Raw genomic sequence first — 20,984 nt, 5'->3', positions numbered from 1 at the left:
CACTTCAACATACGGTACGCGAATTATCTCTAAAAATACTAAGTCTATTTTTATCCAATCGCATCTCTTGCTTCCCCAGGCCTCAGTATCTATTTCGCCGCCATGAGGCTCCTGGTGCTGCTGCTGCTGTCGCTCCCGTGCGTGCAGAGCGTGCTCCCCACGGGGGTCCTGTCGCTGGACCTGCTACCCCAGTCCGCGCACGAGTCGCCGGCCTTCGCGGAGCAGCTGTGCTCGCCCAGCGCCGCCGCCGGATGGGGCGTCTCGCTGCCTGCGCGTCACGACTCGCGCTGGAAGACGTTGGTGCAACTACCGGTCGGGAACCGAGACGGCTGCACGTCCTACCAGCTGTCGGACGACACAGTCACGTCGATACACGGCGCGGTCGTGGTTGTGGATCGCGGCAACTGCTCGTTCGTCGTGAAAGCGCTGAAAGCCCAAGCGGCCGGGGCCAAGGGGTTAATTGTGCGAGGCACGAAACGCGCCGTGTACGAGGCTGTGGCTAGTGGTAATAGTACAAACACGTCAATCTTGAGCTCTGCTGCTGCACACACAGGTGCAGGGGCTACGAATCTGGCGCTGGTGGACAAGCCGGCGTTCGAGTTCGACTGTACTCGCGGAGAAGCGTTCGTGGACAGGTTGGCCACGCCCGCATGGCGGACAGACGCAGAGGAATGCAGCGGCGACCACAAGTGCGTGTCGAGGTCGTGTGTGTTGACTGGACGCACCAGCGGCAGGAAGCACCAGGTCTGCTGCTTGTGGGACACGTTCGTGCTCATGGGCGTAACGAACCGGACGGCGGCCAAGGAGCTGACCATCCCCGTCGTGTATGTGACGATCGCGAACGGAAAAAAGCTGCAGAAGGCTATGGAGAAGTACCCAACGTCGCTGGTGGCACGAACGTACCGGCGTGAGCTGCCGCTGGTCGACGTGTCGTCGATGCTGCTGTGGGCTCTGGGTGTCGCGACGGCGTTGGGGGCCGCGTACTATTCGGCGAGTCCACTACGTCGTCGGAGTGAGAATGTTGCAGCCCGTGAGCAGCAGAAGATGAGCGATGACCAGGACGCGCACCACGAGGAAGAAGAGAACGAACCACGCGAGGACATTTGGGAGCTGGATGCCAGGCACGCGGTCGGCTTCATCGTTCTTGCTGGGGTTTTCTTGACCGTATTCTACTACGTGAAGATCGGCGGCGCGATTCCAGTGCTGTTTGCAGTGTCGGGCGCAGCTACGCTGACTCAGGTGGTGGCAATGCCTGCAGCGGAGTGGCTAGTGCCGAGCTCTGCTTCCCGAGAGGTTACTGTGCCATTGCTCGGTGACACTGCACGACTGTCTGAGCTTCTCGGTTTCCTGCCAAGTTGTGCACTTGCTGTGGTATGGTACCTGCATCGACGGACGTACTGGGCACTGCAAGACATGATGGGGATTTCACTTTGCTTCGTGTTCCTGAGTACGGTGCAGTTGCCCAACCTCAAAGTGGCGACCGTGTTGCTTACGTTGGCTTTCTGCTACGACGTCTTCTTCGTGTTCTTGTCCCCGATATTCTTCGGCTCAAGCGTGATGGAGGACGTGGCCACTGGTGGACCTGCAGCTTATACGAAAAGCGGCTACCCGGGCGTCGACTACTGCGAACGATACCCACAATATCCGGCATGTGTAGACCCTGAACCCATGCCAATGCTCCTCGTGCTGCCTCGGGTTCTCGACTGGTCTGGAGGCGTCAGCATGCTCGGTCTCGGCGACATCATTTTGCCAGGCATGCTCCTTTCGTTCTCACTGCGCTTCGACTATTCTCAGGGCACAAACTACTTTCAGCTCCTGGCTGTCGGCTACGCTGCTGGCTTAGCTCTAGCCAATATTGCCGTCATGGTCACGGAAATGGGTCAGCCGGCGCTCATGTACCTCGTGCCGACTACGCTGGGCACCCTCATTGCCGTGTCGAAGCGGAACGGCGATTTCCGCTCCATGTGGATTGGTGCTGGAGTTATCGAGGACGACGTGTACAGTATGAAGAGGGGAAGCAGCGATGGTCCCGGATACAGAGCTGTTGGGTCCGAGGAAGCACCCACCGGAATCATAATTGGTGAACCGATTGGGCGCGTGAGCGACAACTCAAGAGGAGGTGATCACGTGCCGCTGCTGAGTTCGTCGAGCTCTTAGACCATTTGGACTCTATTCTCACTTTAATTCATCAACAGGTATGCTTTGAAACCTTAGTACGTGCGTGTCCGTTGAGTGCTTGGACGACTTCTGCAAAGCGTCGCTATCGCTTTGAGCAATGGCGTCGGTGCATCTCGTTGGAGAGCTCCTTGGTGCGTCGGGTCTGTCTTGCCCAGCAGGCCAAGAAGCTTTCTCTATCGCCCATGTGCTGGACCTACTTTCACTGCACCCGTCTTCCGACTTCAGCTACTTCTGCAAGTGGCGCCTGCTTGTCGATGACCGGGCCAAGACTCCACACGAGAATGCGTCCTGGAAAGTGATTCAAGGGGAGACGCGAGGTCAAACCCAAGTCCATGCAGCCTCGAGTGGTGGAGATCTTGCAATGCCAGAGCTCTGTCGCCACTCCAACGGCAAACAGGAACGTGAATTACTACCGAAGATGGATACGGTTTGGACACACCCGATCGAGCTTCACCTAGCTGTATCGCACTCGGACGCGTGGACTTGCTGGCCGAGGTTGGAGTTCCAGGTACGTTGGGGATACTACACGAGTAATACTTCAAGTATCAACACTCATATTTTCATTTTCTCTCAAGGTCTGGAGTTTGGATCGTTTTCAATTGGAGACATTGTGTAGGTGCTGCAGATCTTGGGCTGTAGTTGCAGTCTCGATCCTAATGGTTTTGTGGTAAAAGGTGGAAGAGCGAGCATCCCATTGCCCCTAGTGACAAACGAGTATGTGCTCGACTTACCGATTGTACTGCACGAGCCGAAATCCATGTTGGCGTCTTTGATGCGAGCTGTCGGGCTACCATGTCAAGACGCCATTGCGAAGAGCGACCGATTGAGTGGCGAGGATTGTGACACGACCATCCGAGGCACTGGCATACTATACTTGCGCCTTGCAGTGCTCACTCGCGGGTTGTCTGCAACGAGAAACTAATTCCATTTTACTGTCGACACAGCTAACTACAAACTGTTCCAGGCGTAAACGCAAAGAAAAATGAAAAATGTAAGCCACCTACAGCACACTGCTGTTGGCTGGTATCACCCCATGGCTATGGTCGTCTCAGTCTTTGGTCAGTCATTGCTTCATGCAATCGTTGTCGATCCAGTCCACAGCGTTTTGGAAGTGCGGAGGCTGCTCGTACACTCCGTAGAATCCAAACTAGACGAAACAAAAAGAGCACAGCGTTGTCAGTTATACATTTTCGATCCCAAATAAACCGACGAAGACGTACCTTATTTGCCGCCTGAACAATGCAGTCTTGCAGTTCCTGTTGCTGCTTCAGAATCTTGGTGCTCTCAGCCTCCTCATCGTGCGCCTGTCCCTTCAAAGCCATAACCTTCTCGGAGAAGTGACTGCCAATTTGCAACTGGAAATCGTCCTTCGTCATGAAGTCCTTGTCTCCGTTGTCAACGCCATTCTGACGACTACCACTTGGTGATGGCACCGTCACGATCGTGGTCTCTCCTCTGGAACCCGTCGGGATCCCTAACTCGTTGTTACCGTCCGAAGTCTTGATCACATCCACAATCGTCGTCGACTTGTTTCCGTCCATTGTCGTGATTGACACAACCTGCTTGTCGTCAATGACTGGACCCACGGGGGTAACGATCACCGGGCCTTGCGGGGTGTCTACTTCGACTTGCGGTGCCTGGTAGTGTACCGTTGAGATGGATGGCGACGGCAACGTCACTGTCGTGGCCTCTCCTTCGGGTCCTGTCGGGATCTCCAACTCGGTCTTACCGTCCGAAGTCCTGATCACTTTCACTGTTGTAGTTGACGTGCTACCATCGGCCTTTATGATAGTGACATCCTGTCTACCGTCAATTACAGGTCCGTTGGGAGTCACGACGGCTGGGCCTTCTGGGGTATGAAATTCCACTTTCGGCACCGTCAGCACGTTTTCATTGCCTGGCCACGCTGGCACCGGCACCGTCTTCGTCAAGTCTCCGGGACCGACAGGGACATCCACAGTATCACTGCCGTCACGGAGCTTCGCCACAGGGAGCGTCATCGTCTCAGGCAAGTTGTTACCAAAGTATTTTAGCAGCGTAACACTCACCTGCCCATCGGACACGGGTCCATTGAATATAACCTTCGCAAATCCTTCGGACGCATCAAAATCAACCATGGGCTTCCACTCGATCAATTCCCCGTGCAACTTAATCGAAGATTGAGGAACCGTCTGGGAGCCGTCGGCGTAGCTGCCCTCGGTCGTCGTCGATTGCGACGGGATCGTCACCGTCGTGGTCTCTCCTCCGGGACCCGTCGGGATCTCCAACTCGTTGTTGCCGTCCGAAGTCTTGATCACGTCCACAATCGTCGTCGACTTGCTTCCGTCCGCCGTCGTGATCGACACGACCTGCTTGTCGTCAATGACGGGACCCACAGGCGTCACGATCGCCGGACCTTGCGGGGTGTCCACCTCGACTTGCAGCGCCTGGTTACTGCCGGTACCCTGCTGCTCCGACGGGTAGCCGTTGGCGTAGCTGCCCTCGGTCGTCGTCGATTGCGACGGGATCGTCACCGTCGTGGTCTCTCCTCCGGGACCCGTCGGGATCTCCAACTCGTTGTTGCCGTCCGAAGTCTTGATCACGTCCACAATCGTCGTCGACTTGCTTCCGTCCGCCGTCGTGATCGACACGACCTGCTTGTCGTCAATGACGGGACCCACAGGCGTCACGATCGCCGGACCTTGCGGGGTGTCCACCTCGACTTGCAGCGCCTGGTTACTGCCGGTACCCTGCTGCTCCGACGGGTAGCCGTTGGCGTAGCTGCCCTCGGTCGTCGTCGATTGCGACGGGATCGTCACCGTCGTGGTCTCTCCTCCGGGACCCGTCGGGATCTCCAACTCGTTGTTGCCGTCCGAAGTCTTGATCACGTCCACAATCGTCGTCGACTTGCTTCCGTCCGCCGTCGTGATCGACACGACCTGCTTGTCGTCAATGACGGGACCCACAGGCGTCACGATCGCCGGACCTTGCGGGGTGTCCACCTCGACTTGCAGCGCCTGGTTACTGCCGGTACCCTGCTGCTCCGACGGGTAGCCGTTGGCGTAGCTGCCCTCGGTCGTCGTCGATTGCGACGGGATCGTCACCGTCGTGGTCTCTCCTCCGGGACCCGTCGGGATCTCCAACTCGTTGTTGCCGTCCGAAGTCTTGATCACGTCCACAATCGTCGTCGACTTGCTTCCGTCCGCCGTCGTGATCGACACGACCTGCTTGTCGTCAATGACGGGACCCACAGGCGTCACGATCGCCGGACCTTGCGGGGTGTCCACCTCGACTTGCAGCGCCTGGTTACTGCCGGTACCCTGCTGCTCCGACGGGTAGCCGTTGGCGTAGCTGCCCTCGGTCGTCGTCGATTGCGACGGGATCGTCACCGTCGTGGTCTCTCCTCCGGGACCCGTCGGGATCTCCAACTCGTTGTTGCCGTCCGAAGTCTTGATCACGTCCACAATCGTCGTCGACTTGCTTCCGTCCGCCGTCGTGATCGACACGACCTGCTTGTCGTCAATGACGGGACCCACAGGCGTCACGATCGCCGGACCTTGCGGGGTGTCCACCTCGACTTGCAGCGCCTGGTTACTGCCGGTACCCTGCTGCTCCGACGGGTAGCCGTTGGCGTAGCTGCCCTCGGTCGTCGTCGATTGCGACGGGATCGTCACCGTCGTGGTCTCTCCTCCGGGACCCGTCGGGATCTCCAACTCGTTGTTGCCGTCCGAAGTCTTGATCACGTCCACAATCGTCGTCGACTTGCTTCCGTCCGCCGTCGTGATCGACACGACCTGCTTGTCGTCAATGACGGGACCCACAGGCGTCACGATCGCCGGACCTTGCGGGGTGTCCACCTCGACTTGCAGCGCCTGGTTACTGCCGGTACCCTGCTGCTCCGACGGGTAGCCGTTGGCGTAGCTGCCCTCGGTCGTCGTCGATTGCGACGGGATCGTCACCGTCGTGGTCTCTCCTCCGGGACCCGTCGGGATCTCCAACTCGTTGTTGCCGTCCGAAGTCTTGATCACGTCCACAATCGTCGTCGACTTGCTTCCGTCCGCCGTCGTGATCGACACGACCTGCTTGTCGTCAATGACGGGACCCACAGGCGTCACGATCGCCGGACCTTGCGGGGTGTCCACCTCGACTTGCAGCGCCTGGTTACTGCCGGTACCCTGCTGCTCCGACGGGTAGCCGTTGGCGTAGCTGCCCTCGGTCGTCGTCGATTGCGACGGGATCGTCACCGTCGTGGTCTCTCCTCCGGGACCCGTCGGGATCTCCAACTCGTTGTTGCCGTCCGAAGTCTTGATCACGTCCACAATCGTCGTCGACTTGCTTCCGTCCGCCGTCGTGATCGACACGACCTGCTTGTCGTCAATGACGGGACCCACAGGCGTCACGATCGCCGGACCTTGCGGGGTGTCCACCTCGACTTGCAGCGCCTGGTTACTGCCGGTACCCTGCTGCTCCGACGGGTAGCCGTTGGCGTAGCTGCCCTCGGTCGTCGTCGATTGCGACGGGATCGTCACCGTCGTGGTCTCTCCTCCGGGACCCGTCGGGATCTCCAACTCGTTGTTGCCGTCCGAAGTCTTGATCACGTCCACAATCGTCGTCGACTTGCTTCCGTCCGCCGTCGTGATCGACACGACCTGCTTGTCGTCAATGACGGGACCCACAGGCGTCACGATCGCCGGACCTTGCGGGGTGTCCACCTCGACTTGCAGCGCCTGGTTACTGCCGGTACCCTGCTGCTCCGACGGGTAGCCGTTGGCGTAGCTGTCCTCGGTCGTCGTCGATTGCGACGGGATCGTCACCGTCGTGGTCTCTCCTCCGGGACCCGTCGGGATCTCCAACTCGTTGTTGCCGTCCGAAGTCTTGATCACGTCCACAATCGTCGTCGACTTGCTTCCGTCCGCCGTCGTGATCGACACGACCTGCTTGTCGTCAATGACGGGACCCACAGGCGTCACGATCGCCGGACCTTGCGGGGTGTCCACCTCGACTTGCAGCGCCTGGTTACTGCCGGTACCCTGCTGCTCCGACGGGTAGCCGTTGGCGTAGCTGCCCTCGGTCGTCGTCGATTGCGACGGGATCGTCACCGTCGTGGTCTCTCCTCCGGGACCCGTCGGGATCTCCAACTCGTTGTTGCCGTCCGAAGTCTTGATCACGTCCACAATCGTCGTCGACTTGCTTCCGTCCGCCGTCGTGATCGACACGACCTGCTTGTCGTCAATGACGGGACCCACAGGCGTCACGATCGCCGGACCTTGCGGGGTGTCCACCTCGACTTGCAGCGCCTGGTTACTGCCGGTACCCTGCTGCTCCGACGGGTAGCCGTTGGCGTAGCTGCCCTCGGTCGTCGTCGATTGCGACGGGATCGTCACCGTCGTGGTCTCTCCTCCGGGACCCGTCGGGATCTCCAACTCGTTGTTGCCGTCCGAAGTCTTGATCACGTCCACAATCGTCGTCGACTTGCTTCCGTCCGCCGTCGTGATCGACACGACCTGCTTGTCGTCAATGACGGGACCCACAGGCGTCACGATCGCCGGACCTTGCGGGGTGTCCACCTCGACTTGCAGCGCCTGGTTACTGCCGGTACCCTGCTGCTCCGACGGGTAGCCGTTGGCGTAGCTGCCCTCGGTCGTCGTCGATTGCGACGGGATCGTCACCGTCGTGGTCTCTCCTCCGGGACCCGTCGGGATCTCCAACTCGTTGTTGCCGTCCGAAGTCTTGATCACGTCCACAATCGTCGTCGACTTGCTTCCGTCCGCCGTCGTGATCGACACGACCTGCTTGTCGTCAATGACGGGACCCACAGGCGTCACGATCGCCGGACCTTGCGGGGTGTCCACCTCGACTTGCAGCGCCTGGTTACTGCCGGTACCCTGCTGCTCCGACGGGTAGCCGTTGGCGTAGCTGCCCTCGGTCGTCGTCGATTGCGACGGGATCGTCACCGTCGTGGTCTCTCCTCCGGGACCCGTCGGGATCTCCAACTCGTTGTTGCCGTCCGAAGTCTTGATCACGTCCACAATCGTCGTCGACTTGCTTCCGTCCGCCGTCGTGATCGACACGACCTGCTTGTCGTCAATGACGGGACCCACAGGCGTCACGATCGCCGGACCTTGCGGGGTGTCCACCTCGACTTGCAGCGCCTGGTTACTGCCGGTACCCTGCTGCTCCGACGGGTAGCCGTTGGCGTAGCTGCCCTCGGTCGTCGTCGATTGCGACGGGATCGTCACCGTCGTGGTCTCTCCTCCGGGACCCGTCGGGATCTCCAACTCGTTGTTGCCGTCCGAAGTCTTGATCACGTCCACAATCGTCGTCGACTTGCTTCCGTCCGCCGTCGTGATCGACACGACCTGCTTGTCGTCAATGACGGGACCCACAGGCGTCACGATCGCCGGACCTTGCGGGGTGTCCACCTCGACTTGCGTTACAGGAATGGAAGGCTCAGGAGTTGCGACTGGTGCCTGTGTGGTGGGGAACATCTCTATATACTTCTGGGGGATCTCGATCGGAGTCTCGAAGCAGTACACGTCAAGCATGTAGTAGAGCGAGTCGATGGTCTTCTTATCAAAGGTCAACGACCGCTTCTTCGTCTACAAGTGACAAAACGACACACACCGTTAGGAGACTAGAACCTAAGTATCATTTCAAGGTACAGGACTACACGTACCGGAACCATGGCCTTCTTGACACAGGTAGTGTCGCTCGCGATCTTTTCGTTCAGCTGGTCATACAGATCATCCTTGACGACCTCCGGTAAATCTGAGTTGGCGATGTCCTCCTTGTTCTTGGCCCAGACTTCATCGAGGTCGCTCATGTACTCCGGGTACGAGACGATGCCGTCTCCATTCCGGTCGAGCACTTCAAAGCTCGGGTAGTAGGGGTCCCCCATGGACTCGACAAAGTCCGGGACCTCCAAACTCGCCGCCATTTGCTGCTTGGCCGGCGTCGCTGTAGCGTCCAATTGTCCTGCTCGCAGCGTGGCGTACCCGACGCCTGCCGAAGCACCGATCAAGACCAAGGCTGCGCCTGCCGCGGCCAAGCGTTTGGTTTGCCGGCGCTTGGGATTGGGGCGATCCGGTGCGACGACGCGGCGAATGAAGCTCGCCTCTTCATTCTGGCTCCCGTAGTCGGTGGGAGGCTTCATGCTGCTGACACCTCGCTGGACGAAGCTCCTTTGTGGTGCGTTCCGTTACGGAAGGAATATTGAGAAGTGACCCCGACAAAGACAAAGATTTCCATCCGTCGGTGGACAGGAACCCCGAAGAGTCTCCGCTTTGAGCCATGCCGACCGCATATCGACGATCTTCACTACGCTTGGGATCCAACGATTTTGATCACTTGGGGCACGAACCGACACTGAATTCAAGCGCCACTCGATCGTACATCGCGTCGCTCCACGCGGATACGTGCGGCTAGGAATGCGTATTGGTTATGGACTACTAGCCTTGCGATATACCGGGTGGCTGGCGTGTCGAGGCCAATGTAGCTGAGGCGCGTGTGCGAGGTGGTCCCGTAGTAGACCGATATTCGTTCGGATGCTCGGTTTCAGTTTGCGCTGGTACGAGAGGGCGTCGGCGCTTGCTGCGTGCGCAATGGGGACTGTCATCTCCCACGGAATGCGAACAGGATCCACCACAAGTTGACGCGAGAAGCGCGTCATGGGCGCGCTCAGAGCAGACGGCTGCTCCTCCCTCTTGGCACGAGCGGCTGATAGTTCGTCCATCAACGGCTTCTGTCGGTCTTGAGCTAGCACCACGGGCTTGAGAGGAGACCGTTGACCCATGTACCGATCGCGCAGCTCTCCAAACGTTCTGCAGCTGCCAGCAGTAGCTAGCGCGGGAGTGTCGACTCCGTCGTTGTTGTTGCTGTAGCTTTCTACTGCAACGGGCCACGGAGTTGACGGTGAGAGGATCAGTTCGTCATCTTCGAAGTCGTACAAGGAGTCGGAATCAGACTCCTCGGATCTAGTGGTCATGACGGCCGGCCTTGAGTGAGCGTGTGGTTTTGCTCGAGCGTGGCCCATGGACCGCAGTTGGGCTTGACGAGAGGCCATAGCCAGCGGAGATTTCGGCTTTACTTGATAGCGACCCAAGCTCCGCACGTCGCCTTGATCACCTTCCTCCTCAGGTGGCCGAACGAGGTCTTCGACCGAGCGATGACGCCACTTCTTCGCCAAGTACACGACGCTCCTTCGGTCCTCGTTGATCACACTGGCACTCGCACCATGCTCCAGAAGCACTTGCGTGGCCACTTCATTCCCGTTCATCGCAGCGAAGTGCATGGGCGTGTTGAGCTTCATCGACTTCGCGTTCACATCTGCCCCGTTGGCAATGATGTCGCGTAGAAGTTGTCGGTCTCGACAGAAAGCTGAGAGGTAGTGGAGTGGGCTGTGGGCTTGCTTGTTCTGGTGTGACGGGTTTGCGCCTGCGTCCAAGAGAAGACGCACAATCTTCAGTTGCCCTCCAAGGCACGCCTGCAAAAGAGGCGTTTGTCCGTCAGCGTCCACAGCGTCCAGAGTCGCTCCTGCTGCTAGCAGCTCCTTGACCACGTCTATCTCTTCTGTGATCACTGCCAGGTGAAGGGGAGTCCAGCCGCCTTCTCTGGTAGCTCCGTTGATCTGCACCTTACCGCTGCGAATCATGGCTATAGTAACCCACCGAAAGTTCTTGAGAATTGCAGTGTGCAAACAGCTGTGGCCCGCCACCTCGTCCAGACTGCTGAACGTCGCGTGCGCTTGGTCGGAAGGAGTGTGCGCTAAAAACACCGCAACGAGCTTGTCAATGTCGAACGTCTGCTGCAGAGCGAGGTGAAGCGCGTTGAAACCTCGTCTGTCGCGCACGTCTGTCTTCGCATCAGTCATCTTGAGCAAGATCTCCACACAAGAGATGTGTCCACGCAGCGCCGCGAGATGCAGAGCAGTCCGCTTCTCGTCCTGTGTCACGAGATGTACCAGAGAGTTCATCATATCTCGCCGAGATGGCAGCAGCAGTTCCGTCAAAATGGCGTCGCTACCGTTCGCCGCTGCAATGTGCAGCAGCGAGTACCCGTTGCAATCGAGTCCCAGTAGAATCTCGTCCGTCTCCGTCGTCAACATCGCCGCAAGGAACTTGAACAAATCCGTGAGTCGAAACTCCGCCATGACGTGGAAAACACTCTAACCACAGCACAAACCCAACGTTAGCAACCAAAGGTGATCACAGTAAATGATTGTTTACCCTCCACCTTTTGCAACTGGTCTTTCGTGGTCAGGTCTGCTCCGAGTCTCAGCAGCAGCTTCACCAATTCCATGTCGTTGGTCTTGCACGCCCGGTGCAACGGCGGCAATCCCGCCTTATTGGTGCTGATAAAATACGCTCTTTTCGCGTCCTCCGATGCGACCGACAAGCTCGCGTCGATGAACGCGAGCAGTCGCAGGTCGATGGCCATGTTCCACTTGTCCGAGTCGGACCTCAGCTGGGTCAGCATGGACGTTTCCTGCCTCAGTTTCTGCTGCTTGGCCGCCTCAGATTTCGCTTGTCCAGTCGCCAATTGGCTCGCGTAGTGGTCCTCCCACATCATCTGCCGGCTCTCGCGAGCTTCGCGTTTGCCGTCGCGCAGCACCTCGAGGCTCTCGGCACAGTCCGAAATGTCGGCGGTGTTGAAATCCAACGACTTGTGCACGAACTCGCGCTGGAATTTGTGCGCTGCATCCACCAGATCCTTGGGAATTTGGCCCCGTTGCCGCCGCCGCGGGGCCTCGACCATCGAGCGCAGACGCTCCTGCAGCGACGCCATAGCCGACTAAATGACATGCATTTATAGCATGTGCGGTATTGGCCAATGAGGACGCACCATCACATGTCGCATATACTCCCGTTAAACTTAATCGCTGCTAGCGAGGTATCACTCCGCCACAAGCGACAAAGCAGCGAAGAAGCGAGGATGTTCGACTACGTGGCGCGCCAATACCGCTGGTACAAGCTCGAGTTCGGGCTCACGATGCTGAGCTGGTGGGAGGTGTCCATCTTCAGTACGTTCCCCGGCGTCTGCACCTGGCTGCTGATATAAATTCTGACGAGTGAGTGCCAAATGACAGACAGCTTCCTGCTGCTCGTGACGAGCGTCACGGGCTACTACATCTACACCTTCGGCAGCCATGTCGCCGGCCTCCTGCAGTAGATATAAGAAGAGAGAGACGCACCACCGAAGGATCCGGATGCGAGACTTTATACTGATGAAGACAGCAGAGGTTCTTGGACGGAGCTTAAGGGAGCTAGGCTATCGTAACGTGGTGATCCATTTAGCAAATTGGAATTTTTGCTTGAAATATTGTTGATGACCAGGCTGCTAGTGGTTTCGTGGGATGAAGATTTTCTTTTGCTCACTATTATTAGGGGGGAGGAGGGTACCGAATAACGAGCATTAAAGAAGCACAAAACTTGCAGGGAAGGAAGATGGAGGACTTTGACTGTGACGACTTTGACAGTGCGTTGGTGGTTGCAGGAGGAAAATATGAGAAGGTGGCTGGCTGACTTGTGCATGGTCGACTGCTGTAGAGACGCTGAAGGTGATTGTGGTGGGCAATGGCAACGTGGGCAAGACGAGCATGACCACGCGGTATGCCAAGGGCAGGTACACTGGCACCTACAAGAAAACTATTGGCGTGGACTTTATGGAGAAGACGGTTGAGCTGCGTGATCTGGGCGAGACCATCAACCTCATGATTTGGGACACTGCCGGCCAGGAAGAGTTCGACGCGCTCACAAGCAGATACTACAAAGGTGGGGGGTTGGCTCAGCTGTTAACCTCGGTGGCGGAGGTTCTAACAGTTTTGGTGGATGGTCAGGTGCTGGAGCGGTCATCTACGTGTTCTCCACTGTGGATCGAGCTTCTTTTGACGACCTGCCCAAGTGGAAGCGCAAAGTGGAGGAGGAGTGCGGCCAAATTTGCAGCGTTATGGTGCAGAACAAAATCGACTTGGAAGATGATGCGGCCATGACGCGAGATGAAGTCGAGGACATGGCCGACTATTTAAACATGCGGCTTTATCGCTCTTGCGTTCAAGACAACATCAATGTCGGCGAAGGTTTGTGCTGCTCTCTAATACTTTTGTTGACCGGAATTGTAGAGATATTCACGGTTGGCGTCTTTTGTTTCATACGCAGTCTTTCGGTACCTGTGCCGTAGGTTTCTGAAGAGTGGCGACGACGGCGACGAAATGGTGCATGCTGTCACTGATATTTCAACACTCAGCCAGACAGTGAAAGCTACCGAAACCTCGCGTCACAGCTCGCAGCCGGAGCCCAGAACGAAGCGCGAGATCTCGGACATCTCGGATATCGAATCGGATCGTACGTCGACGGCTGCTCCATCGCCCACCTCCCAATCACACTTGGGGAAGGCGTTCCCTTCTTCCCCGCCGACGATAATTGATCGTGAATACGCCAGTGATAGCGGAGACGAAGCAGAACCCGACTCTCCCAGGAGGGGGCGTAAAAATGATGGCGGCGATGCTCGAGACAGTGGTCGAAAGCAAACCAAGCGACAGAGCTCTTCTAAACGCAATCCGAGGCAAGACGAAGACGATATCGCTGAACGTACTGAGGAATCTCCACGCCGAGCGGATTCAGACCGCGGCAAGGACAGAGAAGACTTCGATGATGAGGGTGAAGATGAAGATGAGGATTCGTCGGACACGCCCAAGGTGAACCCGAGCAAGCGGCGCACAAATGGCAAGAAAACTCGCCCGCCGCCAGAATGCGTCATTTCCTAAGGTTTTCTCCGCTCAATAGCTCCACACACCCATCAAGGGCTACTCCAACTAAACTACCGCGTTGAGAGAATGCTCTTGTTCATCTTTCGTGTTCAGTGCACGGCCCTTTCCGTCGAGGGCGTGCTTTTCATTAAATGATATCGTACGTCCTTGCTAACTTAGTGTCTGCATCGCTTAATAGTGCGCGCCGTGGATTCTTGAGCGTGACAGCGAGTACAGGTCCGAGAGGAAGCCGTCCTTGTCCGAGTGGCTCGTGCGTCCGTATCGTGGAGCTCGCTTGTGCTGTTGTGGGCGGAAGCCATCGTCAGAGTACATGCTGATGTCGAGGCTGTCGAACTCGGCGACGGGAGCAGCCTCCACGACGCCAAGGTCAAACTTGCTCAGACCGAGACCAGACTCCTCCAAGGGCAGGGCTGCGACCTCGTATCCGTCGTCGCTGTCACTCGAGATGACGGTAAAGCTGCGACCAGAGCTCGGCGTCTTCAGCTCACTCGTCTGGTACGGGGAACGGAAAGGAGGCAGCGGGGCCTGGTACCCTTGCTGCACGTGTGTGTAGCGAGGAGCAGGCTCGTGGCATTTCTGCTGCACTTGCGTGTACCGCGGAGGTGGGGCCGTGTACTGGTCCAATGGTGACTGGTACTGCCGAGGCTGTTCGTAGGCCGAAGCCCTGCGCTTCGGATTCGTTCGGTTCTCCTGCACGCGTTTGTTGCGGCCTTCCGTTTGCTGCTTGTGCTTCTGAGGAGTGGCTGGGTACGGGGAGAACTTGTCCTCCAAGTCCAGGTCGGACAGCGACACAGTGTCGCTGCGGTTGCTTTTGCTCTTGGTGCGTTCCCGCCCAGCAGCAACACGTTCACGAATGTATTCATCATCGTCGTCGTCCTGGCTGCTCCAGTCGCTCGCCCAGTCCAGGTAGTTGGAGCGCAAGCTGGTGTCGGTAGTCGACTGTGACGTCTGGCCCACCTTGACCGGAGACTTCAACGCGTTTTGTCGGGTCGCCTTGGCTCGTGGCCCACGAAGAGCAACACGCTCCACTTCCGTGTCCGTGTCGGCATTGGCATCACGGGCCTTCTTGATGGAAGCCTCGAAGTTGAGCGAGTCGATGACCACGGTGTTGTTGATGCAGAGCTTGCAGAAGCGCTGCTGGTGCGGGCGCCCAGTCTTGGCGTCGATGTGGAAAATGAAGCGGTAGTCCGAGCACGACTTGCAGACACTCTGGAAGCAGCCTGCACACGGGCGGTTGGTGGATATGAACGACCGGCCGTAGCAAATGTGGCACAGCGAGCTGGCCGGCCACTTGTTGTGCTGGGCGTGCTTCATCAGCATCGAGTACTTCTTGGCGCGGGCGCTCTTGACGGACTCGGTGACATTCAACAGCGTCCCTGCGACCACATACTCGGCGAGACGCTGTGCTACCGAGTCCAAGTTGTACACGGTGGACCAGATGAAGCACTCGACGGTGGTGTCGTCGCGGTTGCGGTACAGGAAGCACGTGACCTGGTGCTCGCGCTTGATGCCCTTGATAGCGTCGATCGGCCAGTCCGGGTGGTCGATCGAGTGCAGCACGTGGTAAGCCAGCTCGTTGCCTTTGGTGTCGGTGGTCGTCCCCATGCGCTCGTACGCAAGCACATCGCGGTGCTTGGACAACCCCCAGGCAGCCTTAGCGGCGAACCACTTGATGCCGGCGAAGCGGTACGGCGCGTCGTCGCTCCGTGCTTCGGTCACGTTCATAATGCTGCCGTCGACCAACTTGTACTTGAGCAGCGTCTTGCACGCACGGAGATCGTCCGTTGTGTCGCAGTACAGTCCATCCATGACGTCCTCCACGGGTCCGTGGATCAAGCCTGTGCCTTTGAAGAGCGTCACCTGCGGGTCGCGTGTGCCGTACACGCTCTTGTAGATACTAAGCTGCTTGCGCCGCCGGACGTGGATCCAAGCGCCTTCGTTGCTGTGGCTGCTCTGCGCAGAGTACTCGGCCACTGCGTCGCAAAGGAACGAGGTCACATTGCGGTCGTAGCGAGCCTGCTCCTCCGGCGTGAGCTCGATCTGTGGGAATGGCGGGATGTGCTCTGTCATGGCTGACCTGCCGGCTCTGAAAGCGACGGCGAGCGGGGAAGCGTTCAATAAGGCGACGTGTGCACAAGTCGGCAAATCACTTTTTGAGCGACGCCTGCGGTCTGTATTTTTCGAGCAGGTTTTCAGACGGCAAGGCCGACGTCGTCGAACTGCCAGAGAGACGACAAACACACAAGCATGGTTCAAAGTCGGAATCTTACGACCGGGAGGTCCATCTTTTGTAGCCTGGCAGATCCCAAAACCAAATCCGGCGGAAGGGGTCTCGACAAGCTTGTGGATAGGGAGGGGCCGCAAGTTGCAACGGAGGACACGCGACAGCCTGTATCGAGCAACGAACCGAGGACTCTTGAGTCAAGAGTCTTGACCGGATAGAGAACCGGACGCTTCAACGATAGTGCACGATGAGGTGAGTGGCCGATGTAAATGCAGAACGAGATCGGTGGCTCGTGTAGCCACCTTCGCCTCTGCAGACACGTTTCGGTGGGCGATGCACTGTTCGAGGCGATACATGTACACTTTATAGATTGCAGCGTAAATTGCAAAGCAGGCCATTGTGGAATGCCTTAAAGCAGGCAAGTGTCTCTACATCGCGTTAGTACATGCTCACTCGAACATAGATGTTCGTCACAATGCGGCAATACTGCAGCATCTAATAATAGCCAGCTCAAGACGACGCGAAACAAACTAGTTTGAGGCAATCTCTGTTTATAAAACCTCTATCTTCACATTACCTACATTAAAAAAATGAATGCTTTAACTTACTCAGTTTCAGAGGGGTTTCCAACTATTTTTGGTGGAACATCCTTGGATGGGGTGAAGCCGCATTTGAAATGCCGTTTCAGCATTTTGCCGGCGCCCAAACAAGCAGAGGCCGCGCCGGAAGTGTATCCCGAAGATCGACGTGCGAGAGATAATTGGTCGTTCACCTGGACGCATGTTGCAGTGAAGCGAGCACCTCAAACTTCAAAGTGGTCCGTAGCCACCTCCTTTGATACCTGCTCGTCTCGTTTGGCAGACACGGCCCTTCCTTGTAAGCACAAGACTTCTACAGCGTCGGCAAAGCCCGAGTTCGGCGGGAATCAATGCCTTTTCGGGGTGATGAAATCCCCATTAATCCCACAGATCCCGCTGAGGGTATCACTGCATCAACTGGTCCTGCCACTGTGCGGAACACACGCAGATTCGCCCTGCAGTGCAGGTCTTGCTGTACTGCAACTTCCAAATTTTGCCCAAGCGAAATGCACACTCACCATTCGAGTTTCGTTAGTTAATGAAGAGCCGACCGGGTCACACTTTGGTGCTACAGCTGCAATCCTTCCGCCATTGCTCCAACTATGCACTATCGATCTATCATGTAGGCAATACATGTGTACTTCGATGCAGTCTTTGGATCGGACCATAGGTCAATACGCCGCTGTTTCGGCGATTGGCTCAGCGTGAGTAGCGAACCTATTCGTCGAGGATAACCATGTCCTTACCAAGGGCGGACTATTCCTTGATCGGACACTGCAACGTGATGCAGCTGTTCCAAGTTTCGATTTCCAACCCTATTGTACTGAGTTTGAGTTTTCCGCCAGCATGTGCAAAGTTTCCAGGTGTTGCAGACGTTTGCATTTTTAAAAATTACAGCAGGCCACATGGAATGAGCGAAGTACAAACGTCGACACACATTGTCTGCCCTCCTTACTTTCAGCGTCATATGAATTGCAATCGGGAGATTTCTTTGTGGACTCCGACGGCGGAGTACATCTACTGTACTGTACTGTAGCTTCCTGTCCGTGTTCGACCATTTCGCATGCTTGTAGTATTACTTGCGAGATGCCTTTGAATTCGTCCGCTCAAAAGCGCGGCGAAGATAACTCCACCCATAGGAATAACAATCATAACACCTCTTCTTGACATCTCCTTTAGCACAGTAAACGTATCGGGTACATGTACACGTATGTACCGCGCTCTTTTCCTGTTCGAACAACGCCGTGCTCGCTCGTCGACAAAAAAAAAAAACAGCAAACGATGGCCGCTCTCAAAGCCGTCCTCGTGTCTCAATCGCAGGCCGATCCACGCATTTACGGACGCATGCTCGCCCCCAGGCCCGGCGTTTCTGTTGTTTGTGCTGCTGAATAGTCTCGTATCCATGTATCCACAAAAGGTGGACGAACAGAAAATTCCCCAGCTGAGTGTTGAAAGACACATCATGGGGCAGGCAGCGTAAAGAATATTGCATTCACACGATCAGTTCCGCAGATCAAAGATTCTGAAAAGCAGCGTCAACCTGAGCCCTTTCAAGCTTGAAAGTTTCAAGTGTACATGAACATGCAGCTCGGTTCAAGGATCCATTGAAGAAGCTGTTGATTTTGATAGTCGACAAACTTGCCGTTTACATTTCAAAGTGTTTGGCCGCTTCTCCTCGTGGAACGCATGCAGGTTCGTTTGAGCAACTCGATAGAGAATTGTTTGTAGTATCGCTGCTCCTCGTCGTGAGGTGGATGGTCGGGAATCGGCTCGTCCCCAAGCAGAACACCATGGAGGTGATTTTTTCTAGTGAGCTTTCACTAGACAATGACTAATGAGGCAGACGATGGCACTATCGACAGCACTTCGTGCCCTTGGTGGGACTTTACGACCTAATGCATGGCATGGCAATCGATTGTTGATCTCGTTCGCCTCATCGGTACATGTAGCGCAACCAGCATCCTCGTGAGCTTCTTGCCATTCAGGTAACGCGATCGATCACCTTGACAGGATTAGGAAAGGACGCCATTGAACGGACGCCACGAAAATCCCCGTGCCAAGATGAAACATCTGACGTCTTTGCCAGCTTTGGCTCGCGCTATAGCACTGCTAGGCCTCTACAGCCTCGATCTGCTTGACCTGTACGGCAAGGTGGTTTGGATCGGCCCCACCGAGTCATTCTCCTTTGACGTGGTGCACGAACAGCGCTTCGAACAAGAACCGCTTCCAAGACCGGCGTTTGTAGTGGCAAACTCGTCAGCTATTGCACTGGAATCGGGTGCCGAGTTACTTCGTGCATCTGGGTGGACATCGTACTACGAGAAATGCAGCGAGCTGTACGCAACCAAGTCCAACGAGCGCTTCGACATGATCAAAGCGGTCAACTGCGACCTCGGAGCAGCCTTCGCTGCGGACACACACGTTGCTGGTGAGCTGATCCTCTCAGCTAGCATACGTGCAGACTCCGTGGCTTGGGTAGGGTGCCAATTACTCTTCTTCCACCGGCGTCCGCCACTCTGCCAAGAAAATCTCGTCACGCTTTTCCCGCAACGATATCAAATGCCTGAGGGCGAGACGAGTTACGACAAGATGGCTCCAATCAATTCGATGGCCGAGGCGGAGCTCTTGAAACTGCTGAGCCTGCTTAGTCGCAGCCATCCATTGTCAGATGTGGTTTGTGCTCAAGGGTTTGAGTCCACTGCAGGTCCTGGGCACTACGATGTCGCCGTGTTTGGTTGCGGGAGCCCAAATGTTTTCGAGAGTGCCTTTGTCGGAGTGTACGCGCGGGCGTTCGCGGAGTTGCATGACAATTTGTCGTGGCTAGCAGTCGACAAGTTGAACATTATGGGGTTCGAACTTGTGTCAAGACAGAACTCTCGCTCCCAGTTCATTCTTCGCGAAAAAGACGGAGAACTCGTGGTTATGGAGGAAAGCGCTACCAACTTCGCCAGTTTTGGACACCTCTATGTTGTCTTGGTCATCGTGGATATTATCCTTGTCGCTGCCAATGTCCGCGCTGCGTTTGAAACTTCTGGACTGTTTAGATGGAGGACACTGCTTGGGTTCAATGCAGAAGACGACGTTGACAAGGGAAACTGGATGTTATTATACCGATCATTGTATCACAGCAGTGCTATTGCTGCCCTCACGATGTTTTCTTCGCTCACTTCGTGGCTTGTGACTTTTCCGTTCGCGCACTTGTGGTGCGATGACGCCGATGCAGCAGGATACGCGGTTTTATCGGCTCTGCGTGTGTGGATACTTGTGCTCTGCATGGTAATCCTACTTTGGAGCGTGTTCGTTCGGCTAAGTGAGAGCCGAGCATACAATTTGGCAAAGAGCTCGTTCGTGACCCCACTCGAGGTGCTCGTGTTGTCGGCATTTGTGATTTTTCTGGAGACAGGAAGACTTTTTGATGTAGCTAAGGCCAGACGCCAACTTGACGGCCAGCAAGTAATTGACAAGGAAGCTTTCGCCGGTCGTTTGGCGGTCGCCAACGCTTACAGTGAAGATCTTGATGGATTCGCGACGACAACTCCTCGAATACTGCATGAACTATTTGCCCCACTGGGGATCGTAGTCGCTGAGAGTCTAGCCTTAATTGCACTGGTACTCGTTGTGAAATCCATTTACTACCGCCACCGAATAGATCTGGAAAAAAGTGATTCCGTTGCAGTTGTGGATTTCGACGACACCGATGAGCAGGTCTCGACCGATCGAACAGCTGAGCACTACTTGGCAGCACCTCTATTGACTCGCCATCGTGCAAAGCTGTACCATCGATTGCCATTGGAAGAGCTGCTTCAAACACCTGCGCGCGCGAATAGCCTGGTGCGTGGCTGCTATCGAATCGACGAGGTTGAGGAGGACAATCTAACCTACATGCTACCGCACGTGTACTATGCCTTCGGAATCGTTGTGAGCGATGCTGGATTCCTTCGTACTCGACGCGGTTTCTCCAACGTGATCCAACGCAGACTGGACGTCGAGATATTTTTTGCTCCGTTGGAAGACACAGCTTCAACGTTAGCGTCAACTTCTAATTGCCAGCGTATCGGCGATGGACATGCAGCAAGCAGGGCCAAGTTCGCGTTAAATAGTGTGCCATCTCCCGTCGATGCAATCGCTACAGCACAAGGCAGTCCGTCTCCTCCACGGGTGCGATCCGAGCTCAGACCAACGGCGATGTCTCGACCTGTGCGCCGGCGCAAGAGTATGGAGGGTCTACCGGACAACTCTTCGCCCAAGTTCTAAGAGCTCG

The 20,984-nt window shown here is 56.4% G+C and overlaps 6 protein-coding genes across 6 annotated transcripts; 3 read left to right on the top strand and 3 right to left on the bottom strand.

Moving 5' to 3' along the window:
* Positions 1–102: 102 nt before the first annotated feature.
* Positions 103–2,157, top strand: KRP23_10558 (Signal peptide peptidase-like 4; the record flags this gene model as incomplete). The annotated part of the gene is made up of 1 exon (XM_067881024.1): positions 103–2,157. One exon carries the CDS (start codon positions 103–105, stop codon positions 2,155–2,157), a length of 2,055 nt encoding a protein of 684 aa, XP_067741307.1.
* Positions 2,158–3,241: 1,084 nt separating this feature from the next.
* Positions 3,242–9,310, bottom strand: KRP23_10557 (uncharacterized protein; the record flags this gene model as incomplete). The annotated part of the gene is made up of 3 exons (XM_067881023.1): positions 3,242–3,325; positions 3,399–8,756; positions 8,834–9,310. 3 exons carry the CDS (start codon positions 9,308–9,310, stop codon positions 3,242–3,244), a joined length of 5,919 nt encoding a protein of 1,972 aa, XP_067741306.1.
* A 285-nt stretch (positions 9,311–9,595) lies between these two features.
* KRP23_10556 (Serine/threonine-protein phosphatase 6 regulatory ankyrin repeat subunit B) lies at positions 9,596–11,940 on the bottom strand (the record flags this gene model as incomplete). The annotated part of the gene is made up of 2 exons (XM_067881021.1): positions 9,596–11,320; positions 11,389–11,940. 2 exons carry the CDS (start codon positions 11,938–11,940, stop codon positions 9,596–9,598), a joined length of 2,277 nt encoding a protein of 758 aa, XP_067741305.1.
* A 659-nt stretch (positions 11,941–12,599) lies between these two features.
* On the top strand, positions 12,600–13,918 carry KRP23_10555 (Ras-related protein Rab-23; the record flags this gene model as incomplete). Its single annotated transcript, XM_067881020.1, has 4 exons — positions 12,600–12,630; positions 12,702–12,926; positions 12,992–13,231; positions 13,311–13,918. The coding sequence occupies 4 exons, from the start codon at positions 12,600–12,602 to the stop codon at positions 13,916–13,918; spliced, it is 1,104 nt and encodes a 367-aa protein (XP_067741304.1).
* A 174-nt stretch (positions 13,919–14,092) lies between these two features.
* On the bottom strand, positions 14,093–15,991 carry KRP23_10554 (uncharacterized protein; the record flags this gene model as incomplete). The annotated part of the gene is made up of 1 exon (XM_067881019.1): positions 14,093–15,991. The coding sequence occupies one exon, from the start codon at positions 15,989–15,991 to the stop codon at positions 14,093–14,095; it is 1,899 nt and encodes a 632-aa protein (XP_067741303.1).
* Positions 15,992–18,784: 2,793 nt separating this feature from the next.
* KRP23_10553 (uncharacterized protein) lies at positions 18,785–20,977 on the top strand (the record flags this gene model as incomplete). The annotated part of the gene is made up of 1 exon (XM_067881018.1): positions 18,785–20,977. The coding sequence occupies one exon, from the start codon at positions 18,785–18,787 to the stop codon at positions 20,975–20,977; it is 2,193 nt and encodes a 730-aa protein (XP_067741302.1).
* Between the last annotated feature and the right edge of the window lie 7 nt (positions 20,978–20,984).

Source organism: Phytophthora ramorum (genome assembly GCF_020800215.1).
Source record: "Phytophthora ramorum isolate Pr-102 chromosome Unknown Phyram_PR-102_s0010, whole genome shotgun sequence".
NCBI lineage: Eukaryota > Oomycota > Peronosporomycetes > Peronosporales > Peronosporaceae > Phytophthora > Phytophthora ramorum.
The sequence above is the reverse complement of the archived record's forward strand: the minus strand, read 5'-3'. Positions and strand labels throughout refer to the sequence as shown.